This window comes from Lipotes vexillifer, unplaced genomic scaffold (genome assembly GCF_000442215.2).
Source record: "Lipotes vexillifer unplaced genomic scaffold, Lipotes_vexillifer_v1.1 scaffold487, whole genome shotgun sequence".
Classification (NCBI taxonomy): Eukaryota; Metazoa; Chordata; class Mammalia; order Artiodactyla; family Lipotidae; genus Lipotes; species Lipotes vexillifer.
In genome coordinates, this window is record NW_006782062.1 from 2448240 (window position 1) to 2473055 (window position 24816).

The window sequence follows — 24816 nt, forward strand, 5'->3', positions numbered from 1 at the left end:
AAATTCAAGTCTCTCTCACAGTGCTACACTTAATTTCAGTGATGAAGTTTTACACTAAAAGTAACTGTCCATTTCTTGATTATGAAGGCACTCTTCTGGCAAAGACAGCCTAAATTCTGTTTACATTATCTGAATGAAATAAACATAAAAAGTATAGAGCCTTCGGTAAAAAAGGTCAATACCCATATCATAAAATTTTTTTTTAAAAAGAACACTTTTGTAGTCACAACAAGCCACATTTATTCACTATGCTTTCTCTCTTTCTTACACACACACAGACACAGACACACACACACACACACACACACACACACACACACACACACACCCTTTGGAAACACTTCATTATATACTTACTGAACCATCTGATGCACTGGCTCCAACCTTGTCTCCTGCTGCATTCCAACAAACTTCAAAAATTCCACCTGTTCCCCTATAGCTGTGAACTAGAGCACCTGTCTAAAATAATGAGAAGCGGAATCTTAAAAATAATATATTATTATATATGTTCAAATACTGAGGTAAAAATATTATATGGCTTTATTTCTAGCAATCCAATGTAGGATTTAGCTTCAACTTCAAAATAAACAAGTTCTGAAATACCAGAAATGTAAAATGATGATCCTTTTACAAACAGACAGCACTAGCCTGCTCTCAACAGACCACACACACACACACACACACACACCACTTCTCCAGTATTGATAACCATTCTTAGCTAAGGTATCTTTGGTCTCTTTGACCCTAGAAGTGCCCCTAAGCTAGGAGAATTATAAAAGAAGTTAAAAGAGCATATGTACATTATTATTGAAAGATGTTTTTAAGTTAAAAGAAAACAAAGTACAACCAGGAACACTACCAATTTCATCATCATTTAGCCGACTCATAAATATAACTCAATTATTTTATTCCTTCGGCAATGGAAACCAAAATCATTCAGCTGCCATTCAATAATTGAAACTTAGTACAAAAATGTATTCTCCTAGGAAACCAGTTATTAAACAGGGAAAAGGTCAGAGGTTCTGCTGTGAGAAATGAAAAATAATGAAAAATATGCTTCCGGTGTTCTGTCCTGACAAACCGGAAAAGTATCTCTCAGCTTCAGGGTGAACTAAAAAAGCTCAAACTGGAAGTAGCAGAACTACCTAAACACAACATGGCACCAAGACATAACCTTTTGAGACAGCCAGCCCTAAGCTAATCACTAAGCTAGAAGATCACAATGGGAAGTCTCAACTGTTCTTTTCCTCCTACCTAAAATTTCTCACAATTTAAGAGATTAATGAAAAAGCACGAGTACAGGAGGCCTTAAGTACCTACAGTTAATTAGAAGAGAATGGAGTGGTGCCAACGAGATCTAAGATAGGCTGTTGTATAGAGAGTCAAATCTACAGGATTGTCAATTTTGGGGTTAAAAACCGACACTGTCTTTCAATAGTACTTACCAATTTCTAAGCTTGAATCAGGCTATAATTGAACCGAAACAGCACGGTCAACAAGCCAGAGCTATCACATTAACAAAAGCCAAAGGATCCTCAGCATCTACTCAAACCTGTGTTCTGACCAGACTGTAACAATTTAACTGTCAAATGCTTAGATAACATATCATCCAAGTAATGAAAGAAAAAAATAGATGTACATATTGACAAAAAGACAATTACTTTCTCCTGCACTGAAAACTCACAAGATGCATTTTGCTATTTTCAAACTTAAAAGAAAAAAAGTAAAATGACATTTTGATACACAATAGTGATACAACAAAACAGTATGGTTACTCAAATGCCCTTAGAAGTCTAGCAGTATCTTCCCTTAGAACTCTACGGTTCTATACCCAAATTTTATTTTAAATTAATTTACTCAAAATGGAGTGAATGAGTGATGGAAAATGTATACAACCGGCAGATTATCTATAAAGCCTCTGCTATTCAATCGAAACAGAAAGATTGGGAATTCCCTGATGGCCCAGTGGTTAGGACTCCGTGCTTCCACTGCAGGGGGCATGGGTTCAATCCCTGGTCGGGGAACTAAGATCCTGCAAGCCGGGAAGTAATTAGAAGTAATGAGAGGGCTCAGTAGGTTTGATGGAGTCAACATCAACATGCCAAAATTCATAATGTTCCAAACATGAGCACCACCAGTAAGTAAAAGGAATATTATTTTTTAAAACATGCTATACACAGTAACAATAAAATCCATAAGGCATCTCAGAATACATTTTGTAAAAAAGAAGATCTTTATGAAGAAATTATAAAACTTTACTGAAGGAAAAATAAAAAGACTTAATGAGGGGGAATAACAAAGTTACAGTCATTAAAATTAAACTAACAACGCAGGTATATACAAATGTATCAATCAATGGAATACAAGAGAATCTATGAACAAAACATACAAGAACGTAGTATATGGAAGAAGTGACATTCTGAAACAGTGAAGGGACAGTAAATAGTGCCAAGAAAACTGGTGATCCATAAAGACAGAATTAGAACTATGCCTCACACCATATATAAAAACCAATTCTAAGGGAGTATAATATAAATGAAAAAATAAAACAGTGGAAGTATAAAATGAAAGAATCATAATGCTTTTATTTACAAAAAACCTCAAGAAGAATGAAAGAGAAACTGATAAAAAAAAGTTATCTGTAGAGGACCAAGAAAAAAATGGGAGCAAAACTTCTCAGTGTATACCTTTTTATAATGGGGGGAGGGTGCTGGAGACCATTTGAATGTATAACTTAAATCAAAAATAATATGGGAAAATGATGATTTATGCAAAATAGGCTGACCAACTATGGTGATCAGCAACACAAAGAGAAATAACCCACAATAACTTACTGTGCATATAATACAAGCAGTAAAGATCTGATTTTTGAACAGGGGGTGGGGCAGGGAGAGTCACATGACTGATATTAAAGAAAAAGTATTTAGCATGTAAAAACTAAAACACTGAAAAGATTAAAATAATGAGAGCAACAAAACTGTTTTCTCCATTTTTAAGAAAGGATCTCTGTAGCACTGTCCCTAAAAAGGTGGTACATAGTTTTAAGTTCGTTTCTGATAAATTATGTGCTCAATTGTAAAACCTTGTCCTTTAACACATTTTTTAAACTGCTCATATATACCTTCTCTGAAGACAATTCTTTTAGAACATAAAGAAATGGTATCATTTATCTAAATAAATGCATCTTAAACTCTCACATATCATGCCTGCAAAACTGCTGGAAAAAATAAAACACAGACTCTAAATTTTGGTCCATATTATGAAAATCTCACTTCAGCTGGTTTCGATCTTTACTTAGCTGTAAATTCCCCCCAAAAACTGCTCATATAAAAACGAACTGAATTAATGACACAAAAGGAATGACAACCAAAACTAAAAAAAAAAAATTTTGTTTAGACAAATGCTTCTTATATTCTTATATAAGAACACTTGACTATTTAAATAACTTGGACATACCTGTGTGTTCCAGATGTGCACACATTTGTCAAAAGAACCACTCGCCAGATACCTGCCATCAGGACTGAAAGCTACACTGTATACAGGCTCTTGGTGTTTTGTCAGAGTATGGATGCAAATTCCTCGGTCTACATCCCATAATCTAACAGTAGAATCAAAGGATGCACTGACAAGGGAGAAAAAAAAAGATTTTATAAGTAATGAAATACTCTCAGCCCCACCCCCAATCTATAATATTCAGACATTCCTAATAGCTAGCCCTGAATTCCTCATGAGAAGCAGACTGTGCTGTTAGGAAGAAAGTGTTCTGGAAACAAAGCTAATCGGAGACACGGCAGCTTCATTAAGGGCATCTCCAAGTCTGTAAACTGGAAAATATAAATGAGCTAATTCACTGTATTCCTTTACTCTTTAAATAACTCCTTTATATTGACCCACGGTTTTGAAATGCTACATTAAATATATTTTTAACTTATTTTTTTTAAATGCTGAAAAAACTTTATTGCATTATGCCTCAATTACTTGGGTTTTAATCAATATTTGATATTATCAGTAAATTATTTGCTATCTCCAGATACAAACATCCATTATGACCTGAAATAATAATAAAACTCTGTGTCTAAAGGTTCCCATTAAAAAAATATATTCCTTGTAGGATACATTCCCATTTCATGGAATTTTTCCTAATTTTCTGTCATATTTATAAGAGGTTTTCTTTGTAAAAGACTCATAAAGGAAAAGCAAAACAGAAATGTTACCTTGCTAACATGAGGTTGGCATTTGGATTATTTGTCCCTGGCCCTGTTGGACTCCACTTGATAGTATAAATCTCTTTATTATGTGCTTGCAAATCATGGACACAGTTGTCTTGCTTCATACTCCATATCTAAGCAGAAAGGAAAAAGGTATGTAATTATTCTTCCATACAAAGGGTACTTTTATAATATTATCTTGCCAATCCAAAATATAGTACACCAGAACAATATAGAGATCAAGAGAATACATACAAATAAATCAAAATGTAGAATATATTTAATATTTATCTTTTAGAAATGACAAATTAGCTTCAAGTCCTTTCTAAATATTCACTGTTGTGAGGCTTCAGGATTCAATTAACTGTAGTTCTAAGATTACTTTTGACAGCTTCAGATGGTACAAACTTCAACATTCAGTAAGTTCCTCAGTTAATGATCCTACAATGTTTACGGCATTAGTTTTTATGCTGTCCTTTAAAATAAACGGTCTACATTATAAATTCCTCTTAGAATTTAGAATCAGGAACTATTTTGCAATCAGGAAGAGAAAATAGATAAGCAACATACAGATAAATATAATATGATTCACGTTGACACCAAAGCATAGGCAATGAAAGCAAAAAAAAAAAAAGCAAGCGGTACTACATACAATTTAAAAGTTTCTGCACAGCAAAGGAAACAATCAATAAAGTAAAAAGGCAAACTATGGAATGAGAAAAAATACTGCAAACCATATATCCAATAAGGAGTTAATTTCCAAAATATGTAAAGAAACCCTACAAGTCAACAGCAAAAAAAACTCAATTACCCAATTTAGAAATGGACAAAGGACTTGAATAGACATTTCTCCAGAGAAGATACACAAATGGCCAATAGGTGGTGTATGAAGAGATGCCCAATGTCACTGATCATCAGTGAAATGAAAATCAAAACTATGAGATACCACTTCCCAACTGTTAGGATAGCTATTAAAATTTTTAAAAATGTTGTCAAGGTTGTGGAGAAATTGGAAACCTTGTAAACTACTGATAAATGATTGCAAAATGGTGTAGCCACTATGAATAATAGTATGGAGGTGCTCCCCCAAATTTTTACAACTACCATTATATATGATCAGCAATTCCACTCTGGGTATTTACCAAAAAAAAAATAATCGAAATCAGGATCTTGAGGAGGCATCTGTATGCCCTTGTTCACTGCAGCATTATTCATAAAAGCCAAGATATGGAAACATCCTAAGTGCCCATCAATGGATGAATGGATGAAGAAAATGCATATATATACAATGGAGCATTATTCAGCCTTAACATATGGGGAAATCCTGCAATATGTGACAAACATGGATAAATTGTAAGGACGAATATTGTATGATTCCGTTTACATGATGTATCTAAGAGTCCAACTCATAAAAGCAAAGAAAAGAATGGTGGGGATAAACAGCAAGGTCCTATAGTATAGCACAGGAAACTGTATTCAGTATCCTATAATAAACCATAAAGGACAGAAACTAACACACCATTCATTGTAAAGCAATTATACTCCAATAAAGATGTTACAAAAATAAAAAATAAATTATTCGTGTAAAAAAGAAAAAAAAACATAATGGAAAAGAAAAAAAAAGAATGGTGGTTGCCAGAGGTGGTGGGGTCACAGGGAGGGGCTGCTAATCAACAAGCATAAAATCTCAGCTCTAGAGATCTGCCTCACTGCATTGTGCTTACAGACAATAACACTTGTTTTGTGCACTTAAAAATCTGTTAAGAGTAGATCTCATGTCAAGTATTCTTCCCATATAAAATTCAGAAATTGTAAATGATTCACATACAAGAAACCGTGAAAAGTAACAAAGCAGTAAAGTTAAAATGGTGTGTAGAGAATACGCCTTTCTAGAGTTGAAAACATGCCTATGTATACAGGTTAAAAAATAATTCATATTATTTTTGAGCAAAAATTAAGAGAAACCTACACCAACAGTATTTCTAACAAAATCATTCAGTAAAGACATGGGGGGAAACCCTTGCCAAATACAAACACACATACACCAAACCCAAGTACCAACAAAGAAACAAAAATTAGCTGTGCTTCACATTTCTGCAATGAAACTAATGAGATAATGAAGCAATAACATCATGTTTTTGTATCCTAGGTATACATAACTCCATGTAAATAAATCCAAAAGGTATGTTTCCAAAACATTGATATTTCATGTGAGCTTTCGATAGCACTGATAACACTGACCACTCTCATCCATCACCTCCCTTGAAGTACTCTTCTCTTTACACACTGTTTCCACTGAGGTCATTCCAATTTCCTGTTGGAGTCTCACTCCTCTTGAGCTGCTAAATGCTAGAGTTTCTTAAGACTTTTTTACGCTTTCCTCTTCTTTTACTCTGTACATTTCTACCTACACAATTTTGTCCATGCCCATGGCTTTGAATGACTACCCACCTATTGAGAATTCCCAAATTTTTTATGTCAGGCTTAGAATTGTTCTCTGAGCATCAGACTGACCTGGCACCTCCACTTGCATGACTCAAAGGCACTGTCCAAGCTGGACATAATCTTCTCACTCATCTGCTGTTCCTTGTTCTCAAAATATGGCTTCACTAGACATTATCCATCCTTCTAGCTTCTGCTTTAAAATTCTACGACCTTTTATTATTCTTAGAACTAAAAAAAGCTCTCTAACACTTTCTAATTTAAACTTCTCTCTCTAGCTGCAACTCAGTCCCTGACAGTAGGCTCTCTATAGCCACCGGCCTTCTTTCATTTCCTCGTATGTGCCATACTCTGTTCCAGAAGTTTTTCATTTTATAAGCATAATGCATGTGCACGCAAAGTAATCTCACAAACAAGAGCGTGAAGAAAAGCATTTTTACCAGCAACGTTTACAAAGGAGTCCAGGCTTGAAAAAACTATCTAACTAAAAACACAGCAGGTATTTAAGGAAAAAAACCACCAGGTTACCAAGGTTACATTTAGTCTGTTCATGGGAAGAGGAAAAGCAGTTTTCCTTCATGATTATCCTATCTATAAGGGTCATCACGTCTGCAGGCACTGGCAATGTAAAGTCAAAGATAAATTATTTTCATACAGTTAACATGGTGAAGCATAGGGTGCAAGCTTCATTAATTTTGAAGATTAGTATTATGTTGTTCTTTGTCTCAAACTGCCTTTCTTCTTTAATTTTGGTATGTCATATGCGTAGGTGCAAGGTGTTAGTTTTTGTTTTTAGTTATGCAACAAGAAAAACATAAATTCATATTGAGATGTGAATACTGACATGTCAGCTATACTCACTCACCAATTAAGCTATATATCTACTATATATCAGTTTCCCAGAAAGGGTGATATATACTCACACCATAGCAAAATCCAATTAACACAATTCTCAGAATTTCAGTCAAATCCATGAGTCCTACAAAGATCTTTGCTACCTATGAATCAGATCCTTACATGTGCAAATAACCTTTAATTGTACCAATATATGACTCCCTAATACTGAAGACAATTTATAATAGCACAAACCTCAGTATCATAATTCCCAACTATAAGAGAGTCATTCTAAACAATCTTAAAACAGCCAGAGCAGCCACACTGTGTAACTCCTCAACCCCATTTCTCCCCACTATCTGAATTACCTTTAAAGTCATGTCATCAGAACAGGATGCCAGGAGATTGCCAGTTGGGTCCCATTTGATAGCATTTACTTCATTCTAAAAATAACAGTGAACATTCACATTTTCATTTCATAGACTTGGTTGTTTTTGGGGTATTAAACATGCATACTTCAAAACCACTCTGAAACATTACTTATTCATGATAATCACTTTAAAGGAGGGAAAAAAGGTTTCTCACCGTGTGTCCCTGGAATGTTTTAATAGGTCTGTCTTGTCCTAACTTACAGACATGAATGCACATATCTGTACTACAAGAAGCAAAGGTGTTGTTGCTCTGCCAATCAACATCCAATGCTGGCGCTGAAAAGAAAAACAGGCAAGGTTTGCATTCATTCCACGTGTACTGAAAACTAGGAGCTTTAGTTTTAAACCATGGTTAGACATTAAGCATGCTATTAATAGGAACTTAAAATATTTTACTTTATATTTTTTATGGTATTAATAGAATTTTTAAAATTATGGTACTTAAATATTACAAATATTAATACATTTGTTTGGTTGTCTCCATGTGAGACACAGCCTAATAGAAAGTACACTGGCCTGGTCACCAGGAGATGAGGGGTCCTGAGAGCTTGCCCTGTAAATTACTAGCACTGGACTCTTGGCTCCTCATTTGCAAAATGATAAAGTTAAATGTGATGCTACACTTCCTCTTGTTTCTGAAATTCTGTGAGTGTTCAATGGATAAGAAGCCTTGTTTTGCTACTCCCTAACTAGTGGGCCCTAAGCAAGTCACCTCTCATGCTATTTTTCTCTTCTAAAACATATGGGGGGACTTCCCTGGTGGCACAGTGGTTAAGAATCCGCCTGCCAATGTAGGGGGCAGGGGATCGATCCCGTCCGGGGAGATCCCACATCCGTGGAACAACTAAGCCCTTGCGCCACAACTACTGAGCCTGAGCTCTAGAGCCCGTGAGCCACAACTACTGAGCCCATGCGCCTAGAGCCTGTGCTCCGCAACGAGAAGCCACCGCAATGAGAAGCCCGCGCACCACGTCAAAGAGTAGCCCCCGCTCGCCACAACTAGAAAAAAAAAAGCCCGTGTGCAGCAACAAAGACCCAACACAGCCATAAATAATAAATAAATAAATTTATAAAAATTTTTTAAAAAAATTTAAAAATGGGGATAAAACCTTTAAGCTTAGTACCCAAGGATATTGTGAAAATCAAGTTAGATCATGTGTATGGAAAATACTTTGTAAATTACAAGTTAGACAAACGTTACACTGAATAAGTATCATTTCCACTGCCTACTCAACTGATAAATGGAATATTGCATGATTTGCAAATACATTTTTCTTCTAAGTGATTCTTGTCAAATACCTCTTAAAATCTACATCATTGAATTTAAAACCTCAGAGGCCCAAAAGCTGGCTGGCATTTAATATTTATTTTAGTTCTGATATGATTAAAGATTCTTTCCTTTCATTTTCCCCTGGTGCAAAGTGCAAAGCCTTTCTATAATTAGCAATGCAGATTAAGGTAATGTAGCAAGTAACTGGGTTAAGCAATAGAAGCATATCAAAAAAAAACACTGGATCTAGAGTAGGCAGTAGGTAGTTGGGGGGAAAGGTGAGATTCAAAAACCAAGCACCCTTGGCTCAAGATGAGGAAAACCCTGAGGTGCAACGAACACTCCAGAGCCCTGCCTGGATCAGGTTGAGCCTGGACCTTCTTCACCAGCAACTGCTCCCTTTCTCGGCTCCTTCCCTCTTTCCTATCCTGCTTCTGGGAGAATCCCAACTAAATCAGTCAGTGAACAAAAATACAGGCCCACTGTGATCGGCACTATGTTTGATTTGCTGCTGTTTGTGTGCATCACTACTTCTTAGAGCAATGCAGACGACCATCCTATGCATCTGTCAGCTTATCTTCAGTCCATTCTCACCACGCTTTGCCCTGCTATGCGCTGCACGCAGGGGGCTGACTCTTGCAAATTACATATCCCAGGCCGCTGTGCCTGCAGGTTCCATATGGGCTCATTCAGTGGAAGACACTGTCAAGAGTCCAAGGTCAGGAGAAAGAAGGTAGACAGGCAATTTCTGTGGTCCTCCCTCTTTCAGACTGGGCCTTTGGCAGTGACTGATTGCTCCACAGTACTTAGTCTTGCCAGGCAGCCTCTCCTTTGAGGTTCCCATCCCCACTGGGTAGTTGGATCCTATCTTCTTCTCTACAGTCTTAGGTTTACTGCAGTTGTTAAACTCTGAGTTACCTCATCCTCCTCTATTTTTCACTCTTCCAGTACTTCCACAACTGTTTCCTTGTATTATGCTCCCTTTCTTGGATTACCTGGTTTAGATTTTGTTTTTTGTGCCTTGGAATTGGATTCAGTGACAACACCTTCATTTTCACAGTAAATATTACTTAACACATTACTGACCAGGAGATTTTTGTAGAAACTAACGCCTGTGGCTGTAATACATCTCTGGTCAAAAATGCATTAAGATATAATTAAAAAAAAAAATTTTAACAAAATGTTCCTTTGGTAAGTACTTTGTTATAGTGTTAAGAAGTTGGGTGGGGGGGAAGGCCTGAAAATCTAACTACGCCTGTGGCTGTAATGCATTTCTGGTCAAAAATACATTAAGGGCTTCCCTTGTGGCGCAGTGGTTGAGAGTCCGCCTGCCGATGTAGGGGACAAGGGTTCGTGCCCTGGTCCGGGAAGATCCCACATGCCGTGGAGCGGCTGGGCCCGTGAGCCACGGCCGCTGACCCTGTGCGTCCGGAGCCTGTGCTCCGCAACGGGAGAGGCCACAACAGTGAGAGGCCCACGTACCGCAAAAAACAAACAAACAAAAGTTTAAAAAAAAAGTATAACAAAATGCTACGAAGAAAGCCAAGTATCTGTCATGCTCCACCAGGGTGTTAATTTGGTAGAGTCATCTGAAAAATGTTAAATAGGAGGCTGAGAAAATTTGAAACAGCATTCAAACAAGTATACCAATAGGTTCAGAACAAAACAAAAACAAACTGTATAACCAGGTAAAGATAAGTGGAGGAAGCTGGGGAATGGTGCCATATGAGTTATATGATTAATACTTCTGTGATATGCCTGGCTCATAAGATACAATGATAACAGATTGGTATAATCTAAGAACCCATACCCTCATTACTTTATATTTATTCCTAAAATTTAAAAATGAGGTATCACCTCACACCAGTTAGAATGGGCATCATCAAAAAATCTACAAACAACAAATGCTGGAGAGGGTGCGGAGAAAAGAGAGCCTTCTTGCACTGTTGGTGGGAATGTAAACTGATACTGCCACTATGGAAAACAGTATGGAGATTCCTTAAAAAACTAAAAATAGAATTACCATATGACCCAGCAATCCCTCTACTGGGCATATACCCGGAGAAAACCATCATTCAAAAAGACACATGCGGGGGCTTCCCTGGTGGCGCAGTGGTTGAGAGTCCGCCTGCCGATGCAGGGGACATGGGTTCATGCCTCGGCCCGGGAAGACCCCACATGCCGTGGAGCGGCTGGGCCCGTGAGCCATGGCCACTGAGCCTGCGCATCCGGAGCCTGTGCTCCACAACAGGAGAGGCCACAACAGTGAGAGGCCTGCGTACCACCAAAAAAAAATAAATTAAAAATAAATAAATAAATAAATAAAAAAAAATGAGTCTAGGTAATACAAGTTCTTTAGGATAAAAACACATCTTTAATATAAAATGTATTTTTATGTAGGTAATATGTGAGAGGTGTGTTTACTATTACTAGTCTCATTTTACACATGATGAAAGAGGCTAAGAAAAGTTAATTTGCCTAGGGTTACAAAATCTTTTAAATTCCTGGAGCTGGAATTCCCTGGCGGTTCAGTGGTTAGGACTCAGAGCTTCCACTGCAAGGGGCACGGTTCGATCCCTGACTGGGGAACAAGGATCCCACAAGCCATGCAGTGCAGCCAAAAAAAAAAAAAAAATTCCTGGAGCTAAGATTCAATTTCTGTGTCCTCCAATTCTGATTTATTTTTTGGTTAACCCATGCATCCTTCACAATTTAGAAAGGTAACAAACCTATGAGGGAAAGGAAAAAAGGCATTTAATATTCATTTGTTTTTTTTAAAAAAAAGCTTCATTGAGATATAATTCATATACCATAAATTTTATCCATTAAAGTGTGCAATTCAATGGTTTTTAGTATATTACATTAATAATTTAAAAATACTGTGGTCATACATAACATAAAACTTGTCATTTAATTAACTGTACAATTCAGTTGTATCAATTACATTCACAATGTTGTACAGTCATCACCACTATTTTCAAAAGTTCTTCATCATCGGGCTTCCCTGGTGGCGCAGTGGTTGGGAGTCCGCCTGCCGATGCAGGGGACACGGGTTCGTGCCCTGGTCCGGGAAGATCCCACATGCCGCAGAGCGGCTGGGCCCGTGAGCCATGGCCGCTGAGCCTGCGCGTCCGGAGCCTGCCCTCCGCAACGGGAGAGGCCACAACAGTGAGAGGCCCACACACCGCAAGAAAAAAAAAAAAAGTTCTTCATCACCCCAAACAGAAACTCTGTAACCATTAAGCAGTAACTCTCCATTTCCCCCTCCTCCCAGCCTCTGTAACCTTGAATCTTTACATTCGTCTCTATGAATTTGCCTATTCTAGACATTTCATACTCTTGAAATATCAAGAATCATACTCTAGAATGATTCTAGATTCTACTCATGTAGAATCATACTCTTTGTCCTTTTATGTCTGGTTTATTTCACTTAGCATAACATGTACAAATTCTCTGGTGTTGTAGCATGTATCAGAACTTCATTCCTTTTTATGGCTGAATAATAATCTATTGTATATAGAGACCCATTCTGTTTTTCCACTCATCTGCTAATGGACAGTGGGTTGTTCCTACCCTTTGGCTACTGTGAAAAATGCTGCTATGAACATTGACAGACATGAATTTGTTCAAGTCCCTGCGTTCAATTCAATTACCTAGGAATAGAATTGCTGGGTCATATGGTAACTCTATTTAACTTTTTGAGGAACTGTCATACTGTTTTCCACAACGACTGTACTATTTTACATACCTACTAGCAAAGTACAAGGATTCTAATTTCTCTGCATCATTGTGAACACTGTTATGTTTCATAGCCATCCTAATGAATATGAAGTGGTTAACTCATCTATAATCATGATTTATGCTTTATGTAAGAGTGTATATGGACAAAAATACAGTACAGGAATTAAAATATGGTAATTTAAAAAGCATGGTAGAGTTTCATTCCTGATCGAGATGGAGTAACAGGGACCAAATTTACCTCCTGCCCAAAACAATCAAAAACATTACAGAATATATGAAATAATAGTTCAGAACTCTGGGCACCAGGCGATAAAGGACTGTGGTTCCTGAGAGAAGGGAAATCAACCAACAATGTGCCTCTATAACTGCTCAAACATATGATCTGGAAAAATGTCCAGATCTTGGCACAGGGAAGAGGAATCTCCCTAGGAAGAGATTAATGAAATTCTTGAGTGGAAGAGATAAAGCTCAAAATGTGGAAAACTGAAGGCAGTTAGAATTCACAATACTAGAAGGAACAGAGCTATGCAGACAGAGAAAGAATTCTAAAGACCTGAAGTGGGCCCTGTTCACACAGTTAGCTGAGTACTAATCAGCACAAGTATCTGAAGATACTAGCTGAGACCTGGGAAAGAACCACTCAAAAGAATTAGAAGAAACAATGCCTGATACTCAAGATTGGGAACAGCGTCTAAATCCACCAGACTAGAAAACCTTTTGATTCATGGAACACTGGTTAGAGTACATCTAGGTTCTTGCCTCATTACCAGGAAATAAATAGCCCTACGCCGAGCACTGTTTCACTGCCATTTAACAAATCTTACAAGCATGACCCAAAAGGATCAAACCATTTCCAAGTAATTTAACTATGTCCCAGAATAAATTCACAAATACTTATAAGAATACAGAAATATCCAGCAACCAATGACATAAAATTCAAAATGCCTCACTACCAATCAAAAGTAACAAGGCATGCAAAGATGCAGGAAAATATGACCAAAATGAAGAGAAAAATCAAATCATAAAAACTGACCTAGACATTAAAGCACTTGCAACTATATATGATTTGTTCAAATAGTTAAGTAGCAACATGGAAGATGTAAAAAAGACTTAAATCTAACTTCTAGAGATTAAAACTGAAACATGTGAGATAAAAAACGTACTGGATGGAATAAACTGTAGATTAGATGCTGCAGAAGAAAAGATGTGTGAACTTGAAAACAGCAGAGATTATGAAAAAAAAAAAGACTGGATAAAAAAATGAACGGCGCATCAGTGTATTACGGGACATCAAGCAGACTAATAAACATAATCAGAATTTCAAGTTAAAAATAAATGTGGGGAGGAGGTAGAATATTTTTTAAAGAATAATGGTCAAAAATTTTTCAAATTAGAAGAAAACTATGAACGAAGAAATCCAAGAAGCTCCAAGGACAAAAAACATAAAGAAAACTAAACCAAGGCACAACATATGCAAATTGCACAAAATCAGTTGTAAGTAGAAAAATCTTAAAAGCAGCCAGAGAAAACAAGACAAGAATAATAAGGATAAAAATGGTAGCAAGTTCAAATTGAAAACAGTGTAAATAAGAAGAGGACAGAGCAACATTTTCTTTAAAGTGCTGAAAGAAAAAAACCCTGTCAACCCCAGAATTCTATACCCAACAAAAGTATCTTTCAGTAATGAAGGTGAAATGAAGACTTCTTAATACCTACAAAAGAATTCATCAACGTAAGATTTACACTATAAGGAATGTTAAAGCAGTTCAAGCAGGAAATAAATGATACTGGATGAAACTACGTATCTGTGCAAAGGAATGAAGAGTTGGAAATGGTAACTACGGGTAAAAAATTTTCTTATTTAACCCCTTTAAAATATCACTTGAAGGTAGATGGTGGTAAGTTAAAGATGTGTACTATAAATCCCAAGGCAACCATTATAATAAAAGATTTACAGTTAATAACCCACCAAAGGAGGAAAAATGTAATCACACATATCCAAATGGAAGCAGAAAAATAGCAAAAGAAGATGAGATAAACAGAAATATGATTAATTTAAATGCAATCATTATCAATAATCACATTAAATGTAAATAGCCTAAATATTGCCATTAAAAGGCAGATGCTGATACTGAATGAACAAGCAATATATGATGCCTACATAAAATATACATCAAATATAACAAAATTAACAGATTAAAAGTAAAAGCATGGAGAAATATATACCATGCTAACACTAACCAAAAGAAAACTGGAAGGGCTACATTAATATGAGACAAAGTAGATTTCAGAGCACAAAAAATAAAATGGAAAAAAAGTCTAGAAAGACTATCAGTGGCTACCTGGGGAAGGGGAAGGGAATGATTTCAAGGGGGTAGGAGGAAACTTCTGAAGCTAACAGATGTACTATCTTGAGTGTGGTGATGGTTTCAGTGGTGTGTGTGTGTATACATGTCAAAATATATCACATTGTGCAATGTAAATATGTATAGATGATTTTACACCAATTATCCATCAATAAAGCCGTTTAAAAAACCAAACAAGCATGACTGGAAAGAATACCATGGGTAAAAAGGTTATTTATCTGTAAGATGACTTCAACACCATCTACCTCATTGGGCTGTAGCCAAGACTAAACGGGATCATGTATATAAAGAGCATCATCTCCAACACAAAGGTGGTACACATTATATAGCAGCTAGTAACAGTGCCACACACACACACACACTTATTTCAATTTTCCATCACTCCTAGGATGTAGGAGAAACTTTAGGCAGAACAGCCAGAGGGCTAAGAGAATTCCATCTGGGTGAGGACTAGAAGCAAAGGTGAAACGGGATTAAAACGGGTAAACAAAAACTGACGTGTAAATGCTTATTAATGTGGTAAGTGTTAATCAAGCTGAAATGTTTAACATAATACTTGCAAAATTATGTTACTCAGATACTACTGAAAAATCATTTTTGTACCTTATTTGGCTTGCTTAATCACACTAAATAGAGAAATACAAAAAAGCAAAATGCCAGAAGCTGTATATTTCAATTTTAATGGTAACACTGTGCCATTGGCTGTTTGTAAAAAGTATGTTACCAAAGATTTGAAAATAACCAGAGTTACTTAAGTCAGCCTCCAATGCAAAACTCTACCCAACCACAACAAAATCTTGCAAAATGCAATTAAATCAGGCAGTACTAAAACTACTGTTCTAATAGTTATTAGGCATCTTATTCCAGTTCAACATCAGTTCCTGTCCTCAGGAACCTCCCTGAAAGTAGGCACAAAAGTTCTAGGCTGCACAAGAGTGTAGGTACTAAAATCCAGGTGTCTCTGCACATCAGGATGTATGCCTTGTTGCATGGCCATGTATCATGGAGAAAGAAGCACACTATTTTGGGGATCATATTTATCTGGTTTAAGTATCAAATTATTTCTTAAAAGAGAAAAACATCTAAAGCACCAAAGTTCCAACACTACCAGGAAAGCCTAATAATTTTTATTTTAGGTAAGCAGGTGGACTGATTTAGATACATAAATCCAAAATGAAAAATGACAATATCTAAATTTGTAGGAGTTTATGCAGTATTTTCATATATATGTCTTATGCTCTTAACAAATGGTATTATTTTTATCCCTCATTTACAGATAAAGTAAGGCTCAGAAAGGTTCAATGACTTGCTCAATCTTAAAGCTTGTCAAGTGGGGTGGAATCGACATTCACACCTAGTCCTCCTGACTCAAAAATCTATGTTCTTACCATTAAATATTACCAACTCTAATTGCACCAGGCTGCAAATGCTTTTTTATGGTACATTTCACAGAAAACGTTTGATGATCCTCTGACAATTAACTAGCTGAAAGTCAAAGAACATCAACTCCTCAAAGGACTAGTAACAAGACTGATATTGGATATTTCAAGATTTTAGATGAATTATATGCTATTAAAAGTTTAATTAGAAAAATAGAAGCAAGTTCTAATTCTCATGTAAATTGTGAAGATTTACCTGAATGAAAAGGAAATTGTTGTTTGGCTTCACCAGTATGTGCATCCCAAATAATTGTAGTCTGAGATAGAAAAGAAAAATATACTGCTAAGAAGCTAGAAAGAGTTTATCATAGATGCATAAATTAGATGCCTAATTATATTAAAGCAATATGAAATGTCAGAGTGCATTTAATTTAATTTTTTTAACATTTACCTTTAGTACAACGAGGCTATATTCCACTTCGGGGGAAGGGGAGGAGAGGGATGACTATTTTAAGCTGTTTAATTTTTCCCTGGTGACTTTTTATCAGTCAACTTACTTCAAATAACAATTACTGTTGTCTAGAAAGTACCAGACATTATATTAGATTGCTTAAGAAACTCCACTGCAATAGTGTATTTAATGTAAGATTTTTATAGCTGCTTAGCTATAAGGAGGCAAATTTTTGGTTAATAAAGTTAATCAGTTAATTCCCAATATTAAGATTTTTAACACTCACATTTACCTATAATAAAGGCAGCTTGAATTCTGACAATAAGTAAAACAATGTCTTTTATATTACATCAAAGTATGACATATAAATCTGAATAGATATATTCACAATTCCTTTAATACCCTCCCATCACTAATTTCATAACTTTGGGGTCATAAAATATTGTAGACTGGCAGTAACTATTAATAGGGCACTTCCCTCCCATTCCTGGCCTCCTTCATTTTTCTTCCTTTTTTTTCTACTTCTCTTTTTGACAATATACGGTTAACTTTGTGTACTTTCCTGTATTAGAATAATCTTAAACCTGTATTCATTTTGGGAGGTGTGGTAAAGGCAGTAACTTAAGAAAATGAAGGAGAAAGAAGGCTATGATTTCAACCTATCCATATTTACCAGTCTTGTTAGGTGAAAAGAGCTGGAAAGACCCGACATTTCTTACATTTTCAATTAAACATTAGGAGTTCAGCTAACAGACTGGCTCTAAGATTTCCCATGAAATCGCTCCAGAGCCATACTCACTGATGAGATTAACTAGAAACTGTAGAAGGGAGGCAAAAAGTATAGGATGTATGACATTCATTATGGCTCAAATTCCCAAAAAATGAGGAGTGGTCACACAGATAAAGAATAAAGGGCATCTGAATGAGCAGATTCAGGAATGAGCTGACAGAAAATCTAAGAAAGCATTACTATTCCTATCATGAATTTATATATGAATTTACCAAATATGAAAGTTTTCTTGTTTATGTGATTAGTAGAGAAAAACATTACTTTCAATTATACTCTTTAACAAATTAACCTTTACAGAAGTTAAATATTCTTTTTACCTTGTCTACTCCAGCACTTAGGATGAAATTTCCTTTCTTATTCCATTTTAATGCAAATATAGGGCCTTTATGCTGCCCCAAGGTGCTAGCAAGGTTACCTAATATTCAAAAGGAAAAACATTTAAAGTTACTTTAAGCTTTATAACTTAGATCAACAGTTAACAACAAATGAAAAAAAAACAAAAAAAAGCTTCATTTACCATCTTTAGTCCATATTCTGGCAAACCCATCGTAGGAACCAGTTGCTAGAAGTGTACCTTCACTCTGTCAGAGAAACACATTTCTTTCAATTATATAATCCAGAGAGGGTTTTAAATTTTTATTAAAATATATTATGTTTAAATCCTAAGTACAGCAGATCCGTGACATTCTCTGCTTCAAAATCTTCAGCTTTGTCGATTTGGAATCCTAAGTAGCAGATCCGTGACATTCTCTGCTTCAAAATCTTCAGCTTTGTCGATTTGGAAGTGCCATAAAAGGCCTACAAAACACCCTTCATTGCTGTGAAGCTAGTATTTTGGCAGCATTCAGTCAGTGTGCAAGCCTCATACCCAAATCTCAAGAATGGCAAGAACTGCTCTGGAGCAGAATCAACATCACTCTTATGTATGCTAAGGTCTACTGCATTCTCATAGATGCACATGACTAAAGATGGGGATGGGGAGGTGGATTGGGAAGGACATCAAAATCATAATCTTATGATTTTATAAAAGTAAAAAGCAAAATCTTCCAAAATATTTCATTATGATTAGAAGTTTTTATATGATCTTCCCTCTAAATCTTTTACTGTCTAAACTCTGTGTGTGTGTGTGTTCCAAACAATATTGTTTTTTCAGATGATCAGATTCTTAAGTATCACTAAAGGTTTCTTTCCTTTGTTAATTCTTTCCCAATATGAAATCCTTACCAATAAAAACAGCAACACAAGAAAAACAGCCAGAAAAGAGTGTAGGCTGACTTTACAGTTAATGAAGTGAGTACCAACTGTCAGGAACTACTCTACTATGAGAAGAAATCCATACCATTTTCTCTAACCTTATATTCCTCTACTGTGCCTTGAATAATGGTACAACAGAAGAACTTGATAAGATCTAACTTATTCTACAGAAATGCAAGTTACAGAGTACGTTACACAGACTACTGCTGGGATGATTAAACACTACTGGAGAGACAGAATGAAATCTTGCCTTACTCAGTACTTTTTGATGCTTTTTGGTAGGGCACTGAAAACAAGATCACCTTTTTCAGACCTCTCAAGCCATCTATCCAGCTGTACAAGTAAGTGACAAACAAATGCTGGTTCTAGGGGTTGTAGCCTCAGTTTTGCTAGGATTTGGAAATCCCCTCTAGTTCTATCTCAGGAAGAGGGAGCAGGGTCGAAGCCAACAGCAAAAGCTTATTTCCAGATTCTGCACAATGGAAAGTTTCCTTTAAACTAATGGTCCCCAAAGGTTTTACATCACGATCCGCTAAGGTAGGAAAAGAATACTTTGAAGATCAGATATCTCACAGGCTTTTGCTTTAATCATGGAAATGAGCCATTAATCAATAGTAACATTTTCCCCTTTTAGCAGAAGATTTAAGTTCATAGTGAATAATAAATCTCTGAAAAGTTCACACTTTTAAAAACTTTAACTTGCAGTTCAGAACCACCAAGCTCAACAAACCATTTGTTAACCATCCTTTTCAGTGTAAAACTATAAATTTCATTAAATTAACATGGTCTCTGAGCCAAACAGCTTAAGAAGGCTGTAACGCCTTTGACCTACGATACAGTGAGGTCCCATGTTAAGAAGATAATTCTTAGTTCTGACCCTACAATCAAATAATACTGAAACGTGCTAAACCTCTTTTCATTTTTAGAATTCTCAACTTTATAGGAGGGAAAGGATAAATACATTGCTGGAAATTTAGAACTAAGAACACTAAAAAAACCTTACCTATGAAATCTGGAAAATTTCAGAGAAACTGAGAACTTTAGCTAGTGTAATCATTTTTAAAGATAGATCTCATTTCCTGGAATGAGATTTGGAAGATTCTTTGGAAAGCCCCACAAAAAGCTGTTAAACAGAGGCCAGAGAAAGATGTCCACTTGCTAAGGAAAGGACAGCTGACCCCTAAAATTCTTGGTAACACTGATATAGTCTAAGAGCCTTCTTAGAATTGGGGGGCGGGGGGTAAGGTGGTGCAGTGGGGGGTTGTTAAAAAATGGATGCAAAGTTATAAGGAAGAAAAAAGGCAACATGGAATAAAGGAAAAGGTATAGAAACTTTAAAAATGCTAATTTTCCACAAAGTAATCATGGGAATGGAAACAAACAAAGCTGTTAATCATGTATTTGAAACTGAAAGGGTGAAGCTTTATCAATAATGAAATCAAACTTCCTGGTAAGTCAGAGTAGTCAAAGATGTTGAATCATATATAGAATCAGAGAATTATAAGATTCCTACAGCTAGGATAAAGCTTGTAATCTAGACAAATGGTTCCTAAAAGGCAGCTGGCGATGAAGTTTTCATCAGTTCACAGCAAAATGAGAAAACAAGAATGTTTTTATTATATAGATTTCTCTTATACCCCCAACAAAGGACTTAGTAGTTAAGAACTCAGTATGTGCCTGTTACTGGTTTTCATCTATTACTTCATTTACATGGGACCATTACACTTCTGCTTTACATGTGATGAAAATACAGTACAGAGTGACCGACCACCAGTTATACAATGGTTCTACAGCTAGATAAACTGAGGAGCTGGAAGATGAACCTTGGTCTGAGTGCTCAAGGGCCAGTCTTTGTTTTTAACACATATGGGGGTGGGGACTTCTATTCTGTTGTTCTTACTGGTGAAATCCAAAAATATCTGAACAAACTGACATACCCTGAGATTAGTCTGAGGTTCAGAGAGGTTAAGTATATTAGTAACTACATCCATCATAGACAGTACAGTGATACTCACATTCCAATCTAGAGATGTCACATCCTTGTTGCTTGGGACATCTTGCCCTCCTTCTCGTATACAATGTCTAAGTACTAACTGTGTGGAGCCACTAGTGCTATTTTCACTAAGATTCCATATTCTTGCTGTTGAGTCTCCAGACCTATAAAGTATGCAACATATTTTAAATCCTCAACATATTTTAAATCCTCATGGTATTCTCAAGTATTCCAGAATCAAGGCAACAAATTTACATTCTATATTAATAAGGCAAATAAAAACTAGACTATCAGGGATGGATTTCCATTTCCAGTGTTTTTCTCAGTCTCCATTTTGCGGGGGAGCCCAAACACTCCTGAGGTAGTAACTTTTAAGATTAAAACTTCTACGATTACTTTATGAAGAAATAAAGGTTTACAGAGGCAAAATGACCACAAATAAGCAAAAACAAAAACCTGAAAATGTACGTAATGTATTTATAAAATATGCAATATTTCAGTCAGATACTTTTAGAAATCCATTTTAGTTTCACTTTGAGAAACGTACCCTGATGCCAAGAGATCACTAACGGGGTTCCAGGCACAGATGAAAACTTCAGATTCATGGCCCCGTAACACAACTGCTTTATTAGGAGGGATTTCAACATCCCCATCCACTTCCATCATATCAGTATGATTATCTGCATCATGAGAAATAAATGGAAAATTCCAGTTAGGTAATATTACAACATCCTGGAGAAAAAAAAGAATTCTTAACTAGCAAATACCTCCTTCATAATATAGTGTTAACTTTTTTTCTTCCACTATGTCAGGTAATGGTGAAAATGACTACACAGTATTTATCACATGAAAAATAAATTCCTATCTTTAGTTAAGTATGAACATACTTTTTTCAAAAAGAGATGTGCATCTAAGTTTGTGTTCAGAGATGGGGTTCGCAGGGAGCAGGAATAGAGGAAGACTGTGGAAGGAGGTTAGACCCAAACATAGCTAAAATGAGAAAATGTTCTGAATTAAGTATAATCCATGTCAACACTGCTCTGAGTTTCTGCCAGTAGGGGCTGCTGGTATCATTCATATAACATCACGGTTGCCTTTATATCTCCATGTCAAAGCTTCATTGTTTTTGTTAATGACTAGTGTTACAGATTATATTTAGAAATGAAATGCAGATGTGAAATTCACTTAACAATAGAAAAATGGTTTCTAAATATTTAAAAAAGAAAATAAAATCCATGAAAGTAAATCTAGCTTTATGGAGCTTTAGGCATTTAAAAATCTGAATTGTGTGATACAAGTTAGGGGAACAAGTTGCAAAAATGAAATAGATAATGTTATTTCAGCTAAAATGAGGCATCCCCATAAAGCAAGTATTTTTTTCTGCAAAGGAACTTAAAAAAATTCTTCTCTCAGCTCACTTGCTATAGTATGTGCTCCATTCTCCTCCCCATTTGCCGTGTTTTCTCCATTTTTTGCAGATCCTTGTTGGTTTGTTGCAGCTGCGGCAGCTGCAGCAGCTGCTGCTTGTTGCTGTGCAAGTTTATCTCTGTAAGCTTGTTGTCTTGTTTGTACTACATCAGGCATTACGGCATCTATCAGTGACAGAGACTCTATTGGTCGACCATCAAACAAGGTACCATCCTGGATTTGAAAAATTGTGAGAAGAAAAATCAAAGGTAACACATTTAGAGTAATTTGTATTCATAGAAGTCAACAGCAGAAATGGAAATCTTCATTCCAAGAAAAAATACTTTCAGATAATTTTCTGAATCATGTAAGAAGGAAAGGAATCAGGAGGGAAGAAGGAACCTACAAGATGCACCGCAAACAGCTACTTAAATCCTCCTCACAGAGTTCATATTGTTAAATGCTGCACAGACTAAAGCTGAAATTTTCAAAGGAATAAAAAAAGTAGGCCTGTATGATAAAAAAGGCTTATTAATTATATTCCAAAGCTCTGTAAGTCAAAAGCAATATGGAATAGTTCATACAATGGTAAGAGATTTGGTGCCACATTTTAGTAAATATTCAATACTTCTTTAAAACTAAAAACTTTTAAAATAGCTTTGTTGAACTCAAAAGTTTCTTGTGATTTGATTTAAATATTAAAACAGAAATATACATCAGATATTATGTTATACAAGCATCTCATTTTACTAATGTTGAAATATGAGCACCACAGTTCCACAGCTAGTCAATGGCAGCTGGAATCTGTTAACTGGTGCTATTGAAAGCACAATCAAAAGACCAACATTCCCACCATCACCTGGTAACTTGTTATAAATGTAGATTCAAACCTACAGAATCAAAATCTCTGAAGGGCTCGGGAATCCCTGTTTTAACAAGCTCTCTGGGGGAGTCTTATGCACACTAACATTTGAGAAGCACTGCCATAACTCACAGGCTAATGCTCTTTAATTTTATCAAGTTGCTATAATTTTCCAAAGCTCCTCTCACTGATATTCGGAAGTTCAAAATGAGTTCTTCAGCAAGCACAAGAAGACACACAGATACAGAGCAAGTCAGAAATAGAAACAGTGCATATTAGATAGGAATATGCACATGTGAAGCCTGGCTCACTTAAGCTAGTGAACATGCACTATTGATAATCTACAGCAGTGTGATGGGGTGCTCCGAGTTACAAAACACAGCACATCTTTCTGAACTGCCAATTGTAATGGAGTATTTGAGGAGTAGGAGAAAGTATCTAAACTTATAAGTAACTTAAAAATATTAAAACCAATACAGCTACATTGTGGAGTACTATATTAAATCTACAAAAAAATTTTCAGGAAAAAATGAGACTTCATCTCTGGCCACTGGTACAAATTGTTTATCATCCTCTGCAATAAAGGATACTGTTGGGAGAGAAAGTGCTAAAAGACAATGAGGACACTTTTAATTTAGTATTAGTGGATTTTTCAGTTATAGAGATGAGGAAACGAAAAAATAATCAATTTAACAGACTATATAATTATAGTAATAAATAGTGACGTAGAAACCATGGATGCTTCAGTTTTTAAAATACCTGCAAAAGGAAAGGGGGATATGTTAATCTCTGAAATGAAAATAAGGTAAAAAAGCTCCACTTGTCATAAACCCTGACCACATATGAAAATTTTCAGCTACACCAGGGTTTGCAAACTCTTTCTGTATAAGACTAGAGAGTAAATATTCTCGGCTTTGCAGACCATAAGGTCTCTGTCACAACCGCTCAATGCTGCCACTGTGGCACAAAAGCAGCCAGATACTATGAAAATGAAGGAGCATGGCTGTGTCCCAGGCAAACTTTACAGAAACGAGCAAGACGAGCAAGGATTTGGCTCATGGGTCATAGTTGGCTGACACCTGAGTTAAACTGCCTATACCATACAGACCTAGGTAATAGTATCAAGAGTTGTCTTTAATTATAAACTTCCTTCCAAAATCAGTTATAACCAAATAACCTGAGAATTTCTAATTTCTCAATCAATTATGCTCTCGGTATGCCACAGCACAATTTTCTTATTTTAAAGAAAATAATTTCTTACTGTATACTTATAAAAACCATGCAAAGAGAAGTAAGATAATGGCTCTTACAGTTGGGAGCCAACATGCCTCGGCTGTATGACCTGACCACCACATTAGGAATAATGCCCTTCAATCTTGTTTACCTGG

The 24816-nt window shown here is 36.0% G+C and overlaps 1 protein-coding gene across 1 annotated transcript in view; it reads right to left on the reverse strand.

The window, feature by feature from the left end:
* Positions 1-24816, reverse strand: part of TBL1XR1 (TBL1X/Y related 1) — a 188174-nt gene that overhangs the window by 5434 nt on the left and 157924 nt on the right. The window contains exons 5-15 of the mRNA XM_007454969.1: positions 22578-22800; positions 21707-21839; positions 21182-21323; positions 18430-18493; positions 18230-18327; positions 16928-16988; positions 8070-8191; positions 7853-7927; positions 4215-4342; positions 3457-3622; positions 358-459 (exon numbers count right to left, since the gene is read on the reverse strand). Of these exons, the coding sequence (XP_007455031.1) occupies positions 358-459; positions 3457-3622; positions 4215-4342; positions 7853-7927; positions 8070-8191; positions 16928-16988; positions 18230-18327; positions 18430-18493; positions 21182-21323; positions 21707-21839; positions 22578-22800 (1314 nt within the window). The remainder of the gene's footprint in view (positions 1-357; positions 460-3456; positions 3623-4214; positions 4343-7852; positions 7928-8069; positions 8192-16927; positions 16989-18229; positions 18328-18429; positions 18494-21181; positions 21324-21706; positions 21840-22577; positions 22801-24816) is intronic.